General features: G+C 35.4%; 1 protein-coding gene across 3 annotated transcripts in view; it reads left to right on the top strand.

Annotated features, from left to right (window-relative positions):
• The window catches only part of LRMDA (leucine rich melanocyte differentiation associated), a 688,474-nt gene that overhangs the window by 396,771 nt on the left and 276,884 nt on the right, over nucleotides 1-14,819 (top strand). For 2 of the 3 annotated variants that reach the window (XM_054205663.1, XM_054205659.1), the window contains one exon: nucleotides 4,293-4,419. In XM_054205663.1, coding sequence (XP_054061638.1) covers nucleotides 4,293-4,419 — 127 coding nt within the window. Of the gene's footprint in view, nucleotides 1-4,292; nucleotides 4,420-11,602; nucleotides 13,210-14,819 lie in introns of those variants that run through there. The other variant, XM_054205660.1, reaches the window with a different exon arrangement.

Raw genomic sequence — 14,819 nt, 5'->3', positions numbered from 1 at the left:
AAAAATAAGGCGTTGACATAAACGTTATTTAGACCTGTGTGTTTTGGATTAGGACTGACAAATTTTGTGCATATGCTTGTTCCTTTCTTCCATTTGATCCTTTAAGGAACACTTAACATGTTCTCTTTGAAGCCTTTTTTTCACCTGTGAAACTCTCTCCTAAGATTATGTGAACCATCACTGATTTTTGGGGTTGAGAGAATAACCCAAGGACTATGTTTTAAGTAATGACTGTTACACGGTAGAGAACTAGAAACACACACAGAATGTACCAGTAAGGTAAACTAATAGGTCTTAGTTTCCGTGTTTGTAATGCAGAGTTAAGGTGACAAACCTGTGGTTCCTTAAATGCTGTAGAGTAAGTCAGTATCAGAGACAGTATTTCTTTGTATAAAAAAATAGAGTAATGTATTGTTTAATAAATAGCAATAGCTGATCTCAAAGCTGTCTTTGTTCTGTCCCTTTCTGAACTCTAACATGTTTCTTCAAAGGAAGGCTTTGCCCCATTGAGCTTTTGCCAATGTCAATAGCAGCTGAATCCCAAACTCACTGCATTCCTTTGCAAATGCCCCTTCAAGCCTGTCCCTCTTTTCCAATATCTTGACAGGTCTGTGTAAAAACTGCTAAAATAATTCCAATCACATGCAACACTTATAAAATTGGTAAATGAATTGTTAATCTTTATTGTCATTTTCACTTAACTCAGACTGAAATAACATGAAATGTGATATTCTCTGGTCTTTTTCCATCTCTGAGTGTTCCTGTTTGTGTGTGATGGATATCTTTTATTAGCTTATTTTCATGGGAAAATTTTCATTTTTATTTCCTGGTACTGGGAGTCCAGGGGAACAGATGATTCTAAACAAAAGAAGATGCAACTTTGCTTATATAGTTCATTTCCTTAATCTATTGTGAATTAGAAGATCAGTTTACAGGCAGTGATAAATGGATCTCTAAGCACCTTCATGGTGTCTCTTTTTTATTTCACTCTCTGGACCCGACCTTTAATCCTCATCACTGAACATAATAACCCTTTTTCACACCACTGCAAAGATGTTAAAACCCAGTAACAGCAGTCTCAGAGCACATGGAGCAGTGCTAAGTTTCAAAATGATTAAAATAAAAAAAAAGGGGGGGGGGGAGAAGGGGAGCAGGGAGACCCTGCCCTTCAACCAATCAAAAAATAAACTTTTCTAAATTCATAATGTAAAATTTAGATGGGTCTTTCTTCATTAAATAGCATTCTCTTAACTAGGGATTTTACAAGTCTAAAACAGGTGCAACGTGTTATGCAATTTATGGATCCAAGTACCTGCCATAAAGTATTTTATGATGGTTGCATTCTGTGTTATTAGTAGCTGTCTTTTTCTGCAGCCATTGGTGTTTGATAATAGTCTTAAAACACCCAAAATTACTTACCTGCAAGCAACATTCCAGATAGTCCCTGTTGACAGTTTGAATAAGTTTAGTGCCCTTTTGTTGTACTTTACCTTCAAAACAAACTGATTGAACCATCAATAGCTCCTGAAAGCTGACAGAGGCATGTCATCTGGTCTAACCCTCTGATAGTAGGTTATCTGTGGGAGTTAACCTCCCTGCATTGTTAACTGAAATGTTTTATGTACTATGCAACTTTAGGATACTGCTGTGATAACCTTAGTAACTAAGTCATACATCACAGTAAAGAGATTTTGTGCAACAAATAACCCTGGATTAAATTTACAAGGGTTGAATTGATATTGTAAAGTGTTCATTCCAGGGCTTTGGTAATCCTTTCCTGTATTTTTTATGGCAAACTTGTGTTACATTTAGATTGAAACTGCATCTTCATATTTCTAGCTAAAATATATCCAGGAAGCCCGATGCTTTTCTTCAGCCATTTAATAAAAAAGTATCATATTATTTTCATATAATGTAGATTAGTTTTATCCCACATTGAGTAAAAGGAATGTGAGTAAATGGGATTGTATTTTGAATCACCTTTTAAAAGAATTAATCGCTGATACACCTCTGTTCTACTGGTGGGGTAACCTTTAACTTTTTAATATTTGCCCTTCTTAAGGAGTACAAGTTAAAAGAAAAGAAAATCCACCCCAAACCTGTGACTTGTGGTGTATTTTGCTGTTTAGTTTACGTGGGATTGTTTTTTGGTTTTGTTATTGGAATTGGCAAGTACTGGTGCTAATTCTGTTTTTTGAAGTGCAGTCAGGATGACTTAAAAATACAAAAATACATATGTATCAAGGAATGCTATTATAATTTTAAGCTCTTTTGAAATGATTGAGAGACTGACACTAGGGCTGTGATCCAAAGTCAGCATAGATGACAGTGCTGTCTTAGTCTGTTGTCATTTTTGTTGCAGCCTGCTTTTCAATGGCATATTTCATTCCATCATTAAACATTTGCTGATTTTCTAATACCGATGTTTTCTTCACCTGAATATTCATCTTTTCTCACCCTACACTTAGTGGGTGTCTTTACTCGTTTTTAGCTTCACTCTTCTTCACTCTTGACATATTGTTTCCTTCTGTACATGTCTTCATTTGAAAGAATCTGTTGTCATCAGAGCTTTTCTGCCAGTAATGCAAGATGGATAGCATCTCCTCGACTGAAAGATAAGGGCCAGCAAAATGCCAGGGAGGACTGGAAGGGCAGCCAGGAAAGCTGGGAGGAGCCTAAGAATGTGTCAGTCTCATAGATCTGTAGCTGTTGTTTAATAAATGGTCTTAGGACACGTTCTGTTTTGTAAAGTGACTCTTCTTCTGCTATCATTGAAAGTCATAGATTGAGGATTCACATTTAAATTGTCTGAGCATTTTCAGTTCATTTATTAACAATTTACAAGGCTGTTGCCTCAGAGGAAAGGTGTACTTGACGGAAAGGTTTATCTGCAGTATTAAATTTTGCTTGGTTGTAGAAGGGGAGTCTTTACAGTCTTTTTCACGTTTATCTGATCTTGAGAACAGTATTATAAGGTAACTCTTTTTAAAACACATTTGTGTGTGTGTGTGTTGTTCTTTCTTAAAATGTTATGTTATGTAGCGTTTTCTACTACTTTGGTATTTTTCCTCCCAGTGCCAGAAGGGATTGGTATGATTAGGAGGCTGTCTGACTGACTGGAGTTTTATGCAAAGCAGCTAGGCATAGGGAACATTATCAATCACCTTTCTACCCCCTGCCAGGAAAAGTCTGGCTCTTCCCTCGTTTTGCAATGTCTGCTTCACATTTGGTTGACTAAATGTAAATAGCATGTACTTGAGGTGGTTAGATATTTTGATTTGCCATGGTTGCGCGCCTTACTTTGTGTCTGGTCTGCCATGTTCTCTCCCTCTGCAAGCAAGGAGCCAATGGTATTTTTGAGGCTAAAAAGCTGCTGTACTTTGAGTAAAAAGGATAAACAGAATATAGTACTGATGGATCCTAACAAGAACTTTGAATTCTTAAAATGTTTTTCATAAAAACAGTCTGTCCCTCTGTGCTTCTGCATTAATAATCCTACACCTGGGATCCATATGCCATAAGGATACCTTGTTTCTCTGGCAGGACAAAATTGGAATTCTTCTTCCAAATGATGCCTATATCAAAATGTAGTCCTGGAAGGTAGAGACCAGGAATAATTCTCCATGCTTTCTCTTGACAAATTCTTTTTTTTTTTTTTTGAAGTTAAGAGTTTTGAACAGTGACGTACACTCCTTTCAAGACAAAGGATGGTGTTTTAGGATGTATGGTAGAATACAAATTGCACTCCTCCCTGATTTGCTGTTCATGTGTCTCTTATGTTGCTAATCATTATGTTTTTAGGAAAATATACTAAAAATCTGAAGAAGCGTTGGCAAATGAATGTTTTCTAAGAATTCTTTCAGAGAAGATAGCTGGCAGTTTCTCATGTCTCAGATTGGTTTTCCCCTGCAGTGTGGGATGGACTCTTTGGAATCACTCAAAAGTCCTTTTTCCAAACTGGCAATTCAAAACAATTTCCAATTTATTCTATTTCTGTATATACCTTATACCTCGCTAATACCTATAGAGAACATACATGCCCATGGTGATAATTTTCGTATCTGTTTAATCCATGCGACATTAAATTGTTATGGGCAGCTTACAGCAAACTTCGTTTGAGTGAGCAGAGTAAGTATAACTTTTTACATAAGCTCTGTTGCATGAAAAAGGTGAACAGAGAGTGGAAACAAAGGCTGTTGCTGTTTACTGCTGTTATTTTTTAGTCATTTAGTCTGTGAGTATGTCTTTGCTTTTTACTGGATTTTAACTGTGTGCATTTTGCTATCCGTCAGATATTTTGTCCTGCACAAATTGACAAACCTGAAATTCCTCGATACTCGGAAAGTAACCAGGAGGGAGAGAGAGGAAGCCTTGGTAAGAGGTGCCTTCATGAAAGTGGTTAAGCCCAAGGATGCTAAGGTAGGAGCATAAATGGAAGAAGTAACAACAATGCGATTCATTAACACTGTTTTAAAATAACTTCAAAAACTTGTCTGCGTCTTTTGCTAAAGTAACAGACAAAACCTTTCAAATGAAAGGACTGGTAAATGTAGTCAGGTGAGGGACAAAAACCTTAGTAATTTTTCTGTGTTTTAATATCAAACTTACTGTTACATCTGGTTAATGGACTGTGGTTATGTTATCAAATTTCTGGTTTCCAACCTCTGTTTTGTATAACAAAGTAACTAATACGTGTCACTGAGTGTAAAAGAATATTTTTACCCTGTCTAAAGATATGTAACAACTGTGTGATATGCTTTTGTGAAAGAATGCAATTCTTCTGACAAGTTGTCCCCTGCCTTGTATGTTAAACGCAAATGTCTATCGCAGAGCTCACACCTATAGTGTTTATTGGCTTTTAGTGGACCAGCTGACTCTAATTTTGTATGATATTACTTAATGTGGTGTCCTGCTTATAAGCATTGACAACATCAGAGAGACAGTTTCAGTAATCTGAGCTTTTGATACCACTTGCATCAACTCTGGGCATACTGCACACTGCTGATGCAAACAGAATGCAAATGCGAATTCTGCACTTTCCCTTCTTTTCCCATTGTTGATCAATAAACGATAACAGCAATCTGAGCTTCAGACTGTTTTAGAGCTGCAGACCTTTCTTAAAACTCCACTCAAGTTTTCAGTCTACTTGCTTTCTGTTTGCTGTTTTGTTCTCTAAAATATACCATCAATAATTTATTGCAGATTTCCAATAATGCTGAATAATAATGTAGCAGTTATGGAAATGCACTGTTTGGTAGCATAACAGTGTTGCTAGATAAATGCATTATCACAAGTACAATTGCAGTGCATAACAAATTAATTCAGACTGATTCATTTATAACTACTAAAATGTTAACATTTTAGCAGTAACATTCTGATACAAGCATAGCTTTGATATATTGTTTACTACTGCCTTTGGTTATTTCAGCTTCGTATATGGAATAAATGAAATAATTTATTTCTAAGCTGTTGTGGATATCTTATTCACAGCAAACCATCTCTGCTGAATCTGGCCAATGCAACAGCTGAAATGTGTTAGATATAGCATGTTGTCTTCTTTTATAATTCTTATCTAATCAGATTTTGGATCTGGAGAAGCATTTTTTAAAATTTTATTAGTAATTAGACTTTTCATTTAAGAGTCTGCTTTTTGAATTTTAACCAGCTTAATAGTGTAGAAGAAGGAAAAAAGTGTCTGTTTTTTAAATTTGAATTTCCTTTTCTGGATGAAACCTCTTTTAAGTCAATAGCTAAGGGTAAATTACTTCACAAATATAGGGATAACATCTTTACTTTTTATATCTGTAATTGAACCTTTTGTATAGTTTTGAATTATTTACCCACTAAGTCTTATGATAAAACAGACATTTATTTCAGCAAATTTGCAGAAGGCTCAAATTTGCTGTTGTTATTGCCATACTAAAGGGGTTTTTTTCATCTTTATAAATGGTTTGATACAAATTGCTGATGGTAAAATCATTGTAAATGCTTTTCACGGCATGAATTAACGCTTCTTAAGGTGCTGCAAAATTACCCTCATCATACAATATTATATACATATTACAGAAGTGGCTAATTTAAAATAAATATTAAATTGGATGCAGAACAGATATTATAAACCTCTTAAAATTGTTTCAAATTTGTGCTTGTTTCCTAGGATATTCATGCTTATAGTAGGCATGCATGCAAATTCTTTTTATGTCTGAGAACACTCAGAGTCCTCTCTGGATATATGTTTTCAGATGCAGATATGTGTATATGTATTTTATATATAGGTGTGTGTATAGCTATTTATAGCTATACTCAAAGACCAAAACAAGCGGTATTCCTCTATATATCACAAAAATCATGTGCACAGTAACTGTACTTTCAAATTCTATCATATGTTATGTATTGAATATATAATAGTTTGTTGGGTTTTTTTTATTCTTCAGCCTTCAGGTTTCCTGAATCTTGTACTGTCTGTTCATTTGTTCCCTTCTCATATAGTTATTGAGATTTTTGACCGGCTTCAGCCAAATTTAACAGGCAGCCAGTGGTAATATATTCTAGGCTTTCTGAAACTAGTTAGAGGAGAATAGACCTTGAACCAAGCCAAGAGGAAGACTGCAGCACATCTAGTATTGGTTATCAGAAAAACTCCTTAAGACGTTGACCTAGTGATTTAAGACCCTGATGATAGCGAACTTCCTAAGAATGCTTTTTTCCTTCCCCCTAAGGTAGTAGCCGCTGTGTCAGCCTACGCTTGCCAGGAATGGAGTTGGAGTTATTAGTATTCATGTTGGTGAATGCTGAATGGAAATGTTCTGCCAGATGTCGTAACAACAGTGAGCCTATCAGACTTGTTTTTTCAGAGACAAAAAAAAAAAAAACAAACCAAAAAAAAATCCTAAGTTAGGTGAGGGTTTTTTTCCCCATTATGATAAGCAGGAGATGGTATGGCTTATTCAGCATAAAAAGCAGACTGATGATCTAAAGAGGCTGTGATGTGGGGAGTTGTTTTCATTTTAGTCTTGACATGAAATACTTGGGACAGCAAAATACCCCACCAAGAAAAAATACACAAAATGAGAATAAAAGCAAGAAATTTCCATCTGACGAGCTTGTGTTTACTCAAATGCAAAAGTATCTAGCAATCACCAGTCATCACTAAGTCATAAATATTTTATTTTGTATAAATTTTTTTACTTTCATTTTTCTCTATTTTTTTTCATTTTTTTAACAGAACACTGCACTTTCTTGTGCTTTGCTTCATTTCATCCTTTGTTTAAAATGCATCTGTTTGTGATATGACTGTCTTACGGAAAGAGGCAGTCATTTATTAGAAAACAGTTTAATGTTGGAATACAGTGTTCCATCTCACTATGTGTGAGCTAAACTTCATTATTCTGTGATGTTTATGTTTTCTTTTGTCAAAATATTGAATACTGTATCATGCCTGATTTTAATAAAGATTGGGTAAGCCTGGCTGGTTAAGAGGCATTGAGCCACATGAGGAAGCCTTGTTTAATGACCAGACCATGACCTCATTTCACTGGCATAAGTGTAGATCAAAGCGGAAGATGCCTGTCCGGTGTGAAGTGTGTTTCTGGGCATGACAGCACTTCACATCAGAAAGACAGCTCAAGAATACGACAGTCAAAATTGCTTAATTATGTCCCAGCTTTGTAATTATTCATCCCTGCTTCTACAAAGAGTACAGTTGTCATTTCTTGACATAATTATTTAAAACTGTACCCTTCTGTGGTTTAATAGGTATATGAATTGTGCTTCCAACTGTTTCGTCTTTAAAACTTAGACATGCAAAACAGAATGTGATTTGAGAATACATTTTAAGACTCCATATTTTTATTTTGCATGGGATATAAATAAACAAAATGAAATTATGATGTATCAAAGCACATCATAATTTCATATTTTAAAGGTCTATATTCATGATCATTTAATCTAGATGATAAAATGTGGATATATCCATTATATCTAAAGTGTGTTGCTATGAACAGATACACACTGTTGTAGGTCTTTAAATTTAATTGCTTAATACTGGGTCAGTGCACTTGCTTTTATAAAATACATATATTTCCCAGTATTTTGCAACCCCTCTGACAACAACTATTTTTTATCTTACTACATTTTTAAAGTTAACATTTTTATCAGTTTTATTTATACTGGTAAAAGCAAGCAGCGTGCGTTTAGTCACATGTAACAGTCTGGTAGCTTATAGGACCAAATCATCAGCGGGTATCCATGGGTACTTCCAAGTGACTGACTTAATATTATGTGGAGTTATTCTGCTTTCTTGCAACATTACCAAAAGCATCTTGTCCAGTGGGTTTAAAGGAAACTCTGTACAACAAAAGTTGGCAGTATAGGTGTTTGGAATACATGGTTTTCATCACAAGTTATAATTATATAACCTGATTTGTTCTCTAAGGAGCTAAGCTGGAGACACTTAAGCAGAAAGGCAAGTCTGTTATCTGTGTTTCACATAATGAGTGTATGTGATTCCTGCTCATGTTCTTACTTGGAGGGTAGAGTGAGATTATTTTATAATTTTTTATTATTTTTATGATTTTATTACATATTTTGGCAGTACAGCTTAAGAAATAAGGTGAGCTAAAATCTACAGTGTTGCTTTCAGCTCATTGTCAGTATTCTTTTGCTTAAACTCATAGGAAAAGCTCGTTATCAAAGTGACCAAAGCTGATATATGCTTTTTCAAATTCTGTTAAAATCACATGAGGCATACGGAGTGATTTTAGTAATTTTTGTCCTTAACTGTTTAACAAGAATCGTATTTTTTTTAAATAGCTATATCCTATCTGCTTCCAAGAATTTTGGCAAGGCATTTTTTCTAATATATCTCATGTACCTTCTTTCCCCTCCCTAAATTAGGAAAATGGGGCTGGTTTTAAAAAGTAAATAAAAGGTGACACATAAACCTTTGGAGAACATATCCATTGCTCACATTTTTTTCCCTGTTATCAGCACCAATGTGTAGAGGTCTTGGCTTATGAATTTACAGCATTTAAAGTACATATAGAGCAAAGGGCTTTTAAAGTGTAAAGAATCATTGTGTCAATGAACTGCTAGCTAGTAAGATACCTCTTTGAGAGAGCATCTACATAATAGGGTTTTTTATCATGCAGATGTCACGGTTTCACGTACTAAAACTGAACAACGTCATGAATTTCAGCCTCCAACCTAGACCGATGCATTAAATAACATTGACTTCAAAGATGTTGTAGCAGTCATGCTATTACTTGGCACAATGAAGTATCCATTTTGCTATTTGGACAGTTGAAGTATTTTAAGCAAGAATCCATAACACAATTGGCTCATAATCCCCTAATGACTCATCAAAATTAGGAATAGAGAATATTTGAAAAAAGCGCCAAATTTTATATTTGTATGTGTGAACACTTTGGCAGTTTAGAAGAAAACATTATGAGTAGGATCTGCCAGATACAAGAGTGGTATTTGCTAGAACTAAGGTGGCAGAGCTAAATTCAGTCATTTAAAAATTTTCATTGTAAAAATCCCATTATCTCAAATAAATGCCATGATCCAAAACAAATTTAAGCAAACATACCTAAATAAAAAATTTATGAAATAATTTTCTGTGAATAACACTTGCATTTTTTTTTTCTAAACTGGTGGATTTTACTTCTTTTCTAAAACTGGGGCATGACATCTTGCACTAAGCCTTTCTTTGGCCTGCGGGGGAATAGGTATATGGTAGAATAAGAAATAAGAAAAGCATTGTGAAATTCCAACAATAGGAAGTGGTCAAGGTCTTGGAGAAATGAGAGAGATTACATTAGATTTTTCCTTCTGTTTTCCAAATCCTTATGGTATACTGATGACATTTTCATTTGTTTTCATTTGATTTAGAAGTTTAGATTCTTGTATGTTGGTATTATCCAATTAGTTGAAAAGAAGACCAGAACAAACGTTTGGATACGATCCAATCCTTGAAACATCAAATAGTATTTTCTGCCTCTCTGTCTCTGAGAATATCCCCTTGATAGTCACATTGCAATAATAGCCATCTATTTGGTATTGGTACACATGTTGTGAGCTCACCACAAAGCACAGTAAATCCAGAATTGGAATTTGAGCTGGGATATTAATAAATTCAAGAATACTTTGTTCAAAAGTCTTTAAAGAGGTCACTAAAGCTGTCCTCAATTTTTGTAGCAACAAAAAAATCAGTTCTCAAGATATGGATGTATCTTGATTCAAGGTTGAGAGATAAAATCTGCTATCACATGTTAGGGTGCTTGTAGGGCAAAATAGTGACATGAGATGTTGAGATAGGGGAAATCTAATTATTGTGGCTGTGCAAGTGATAAAGGGCTTAAGGGTGTGAGTGAGAAGTTATATACTAGACTAATAATCAGAAATGTGGTAGTTCATCAAATGGCTAATTAAGTTCTACAGAAGACACCTGTTAAGACACTATGGAGAATGATATGTGGACCTGCAAACATACAGTTACAGTATATAAGAATACAAGTCAACAAGCAGTGCAACTATAGTTTGGATCTTGCCTAATATGTGTTCTTTGGATAAAATAATTCCATAACTAGCAATATGTGATCATTTCTTTTACATTTCCTTTGATTATATATGGAATTAAATGTGCATATGAAGGAGAGCCATGGACTTCATTCTTTGTTTCAAGTTATGGTGCAATAGATCCCACTGTCTTTGCCTATGATCAATAATAGATCACTGTTGCACTTGCTACATAGCATTTTATTCTAGTGCAGAAACCTAACAATAAATTCGATCTGGCTGTGAATTTCTGCATTATGTGAGGAAATTCTTGCTCCTGATAAAGGTGGAATTAAGAACCTCATCTAGAGCAGTCTGCTAAGGCCAGTTGGTAAAGAGTTGCCTTCACAGTGCCTGCAAGGGCAGCTGCATTAAAGAAAACTGAAAGGCAGGCTTGGAAAAAGAAGCCAACAGAGGGAAGAAAAGGGTCAGCATCCAAAAAGGAAGCAAAGGCAGTTGCGATAGTAAAGTTGAAGATTGGACTCTGAATTACAAAGAGCTTGGAAAGTAAGAAGCTTGCATGCAATACGTTGACCTGCAAGCAAAGACATTTAAAGGGAGTTGATTGGTTTTTTTCTGTGTTTTGTGTCTTCACATATGACAAGCCACGTGATTAGAGAGGAAGAACCTCAGTCAGTAAATGAGAGAAAAGCAATGAGTTTTAACAATGGGGACTAGGCTGCAAACATGCAGCTGCTGAAATAGCAAAGGAATGTGTTCTCTTCACTTAGCCTGCTGTAATTCCAGCTGTTGAGAAGGAAGAGTAGACATGTGTGGATCATATGTGTGTTAGGGTAGGGGGAAAGACTCTTCTTCATTGTTTGTTCTTGTGGTGATAATTCCTGAAAAAACTGATATATGTGTAGTTCTTTGGCAAGGCATTATGTGGACTACATTTCAGTATCTAATCGCTATTGAAGATACAGAATGCAAAAGGTGATGTCTCTTTCCTAAAATCATTCCTTTAAAACAAAAAGTATATGATTGTCATGAAGCCAGTGTCCTTTTAGCCATTAATGATCCCAATGCACTTTTCACATAGGAAGGGGTGTTACTGCTGAAGCCCTGGCCTGATTCCAATTCAGGTAATTACATTTTGCCTCCATGGATTTCTCTGCACTTTCAATTTACTAAGGCATTCTTCTCCACCTTCTGCCCTAAACTGTTATGTAGTGTTGCAGTGTGCTAGTTAACCAGCTGCTACTTTGCACCTGAAAGGTGTCTGTCTTTCAATAGGAGTGAGCAAATTGATCCCTTTGTAAGACATATTTAATATTTGTAAAGCACTTGGACGTTCTCTGACTAATGGCAATAAGCACTGTATATCATTAATGCATCCATTTAATTGAAAAAGCTAGCATGACAACTTGTTTATTACTGCTGTTGGGTTTTTTTAATTATTATTTTTATTTTTTTTCTATTTGTGGGTTCAGAACTATGGAAACTTTGGTTATTAGATGCTGCAAGCATATGGTCTGGCTTTTGTCTTGTGATCACCCTGGTCAGTCTACTTACCAAAATGCCATACAGCAGAATGTAATACTGTGATATCAGACAGTAGGGCAAGAATCATGATTGGTTTAAATTCCCAATGGATCAATATGGCTAGAATTTATCCTGTAAGTTTTGTTTCTTTTTCTTTTGGAAATGGAAACACTGCTGCTGTACAAGCAGAGCTCACTGCATTCTTCTGTAGTTCCTCTTTTCCAAAAAACTAATGCAATGGATCTAATTATCATACAACACCACTGTTAGGCATAGGACTTGTTCATATGTTGCATTTTGTCCAAAAAAAGATTGTATTTAATATGGCATTGGCAAAACTCCGGGCCAGCTTATGTCTATTCTTTTGTTCCTATGCGTGATTCTTTTTTTTTTTTTTTTCCTGGATTTTGAGGCACTATACGTCTCATGTACTCTCAATCATGTTGGTGAGTCATTCCCATTGAAATAGTAGTAGTCTTAAGCACGATGGTTAGAATATATGTTAATTCCTAGCCATGAAACAAAGGTCCAGTTATAAAACATTCTTTTTTTTTTTTTTTTTCTGAAAGCTGCTTGTCACAGCAAGATTTCTGAGAGAGAAAATCAGTGGCAAACTACCACGACCAAAGGGTCTACTTGTAATTTTGTAAATGTGAAGCATCTGTTTCAAAAGTTGGAAAGCACTGTCATGGCTGAGTTCTTATTTATTGTTTGGTTTGACTACGATTGCATGTCATATAGTTTTCACAGTAAGCTTTGCAGTGTATATATATGCTACGCTAAGACCTGGCTTCGCTGTTTCGCTGACCCATCAAAAGGTCACCAGCTGTTAAAGGTGGTCACAAGGGCTACTGCAAATGAAGACAAAAATGATTTTTTGTGTCATCTTCTCAGTAGTGTAACTTGCAGTAAGGGACAGTGTGCTATCAGGAAGATCACGATGTAAACAAAGTTATGTTTTACATTAACTTAACCAAGTCCATTAGCATCCTCTCTGTCAGATGTTATACTGCATGGTTTTTTGAAAGGTGATTCTCAGGTACAAAGCAACATTGTGTGAACTTTGAAATAATTTTTTATATCATGCACTCATAATTGACTTGTTCTTTCACACCAGCTTATGTAGCACATAGTTTTAGGTTGTTGATGTTTTGAAGAAGGAAAAAAGAGCTAAAGGTTTACAGAGTTTTAGATAATAAGATTTGTTTAATTGAACATCCATGTTCAATTTAATATCCATGAAGTGGATAGTTGCAAGTCACATTATATAGATTATAATAGTTATTGTCATTACATCTCTGTGTATTCTTCTGTTTTCGAGTAGTCTATTCTCTTGTTGGTAAATCCTAGGATCTAAATTACTGAAAGCTTCCCCCGGTGTTTTCAGGGTAATTTTTCTGTATTTCATGGTACTTTTCTATTTCTTTGCTGTAAATTTCTTCCTTATTTCCTCTTGCCTTCTTTCCCTCTCCTTGATTCTTAGGTAGCATGAAAGCTGAGTAGAAATTATTTATTTGGAACATTTTACCAGATCTTTGTGATTTAAACGACTATATTCTTTTTTCTTCTTTTCTGCCTTGAAGTACTACTTTACTTCATTAACGTACATTTTTCAAGAAACTTTCTCTTATGATGTAGTTGACAACTTTGTGGTAGTGAAGTTTCTATATCCAGACCAAAAAAGTAAATAAACAAATAAGAAATAGAGTGCCTTCAACATGTCATACTCTGAAAATTGTTATTCTCATAGTATTCTTTGGTTTTGCTTGCCATTAGCAAGATGGTTTTGGTTACACAACGATATTTTTAATGATGTCTGTGATAATTCTGTTGTCCCTGATTCTACAGAAGTGGATTTTGTCTTCCATGTGTTTCTTTTTGACATCAGTGGGATCGTGGTCAAAAAGAACAGTCTACAGGGATCTGCAGGTTGCAAGTTCGTGTGAAGACCTAAGTTATATTGGGGGTATAAAGGACCATGCGTTTGTCATGTAAAATGTGGTGTAAGCATATTACATAGCATCTAACTAAGAAATTAATCGTAGATTGTTTTTAGTGTTGCCACAGTCAAATTAGATGGATGGAATGAGAGGACAGGAACAAAAGAGGAGGTAAAATGAATGCACCTGGTATCGGCTAATATTTCTAATCACTTTGGAAACAATGAAAGCACCTGAAAATATCAGTCTATTTCAGATACCCTAAAGTATACAGCAGGTCCTTGTAGGGATGGCAGATAAGTATCTATGGAAGATGCAAGCTTTTCTGGAGCCATGGGCCCGGCTACTATAGAGTTGGCTAAAGTGACAGTAGAAGCTTGTGTTTAAGCAGCTGAATCCTGCCTTTCCTCTTACTCTAAAAGAGGGACCGTGTGCTGCAAAATCTTGACAGGTCAAGAACACCAGAGCATTATAATAATAATCCTCCCCTGCACTAATGCCAGCCAGAGCGTGGTCCAAGAGGCATCTAGGGCTGGTACTGTTGAGGTCATCTCCTAAAAGCTCAAGTATATCAGTTATTCGCTCTTCATAAATGACTAAGAACATGACCAATTTGTAGCTGGTTTATGAATTATTTCAGGAAAAAGAATTAATAATTTCTTTTCAGAGAAAGGCTAATATTTCTCCCCTTGTCTCCACCCTTACCAGAAATGGCCAAAGGGATGTTTTGTAAGAAATCCTGAACTTTTTTGTCTAATGAGTTTCTAAAACTGCTCCCTTTGTCAAAGAAAAAGGATGCAGCACAGTTTCATCTACTCCCTTAAAATCATATTG

This window comes from Rissa tridactyla, chromosome 6 (assembly GCF_028500815.1).
Source record: "Rissa tridactyla isolate bRisTri1 chromosome 6, bRisTri1.patW.cur.20221130, whole genome shotgun sequence".
In the NCBI taxonomy this organism is placed as follows: Eukaryota; Metazoa; Chordata; class Aves; order Charadriiformes; family Laridae; genus Rissa; species Rissa tridactyla.
Note: the sequence above shows the minus strand (reverse complement) of the source record. Positions and strands in the feature narration are given on the sequence as shown.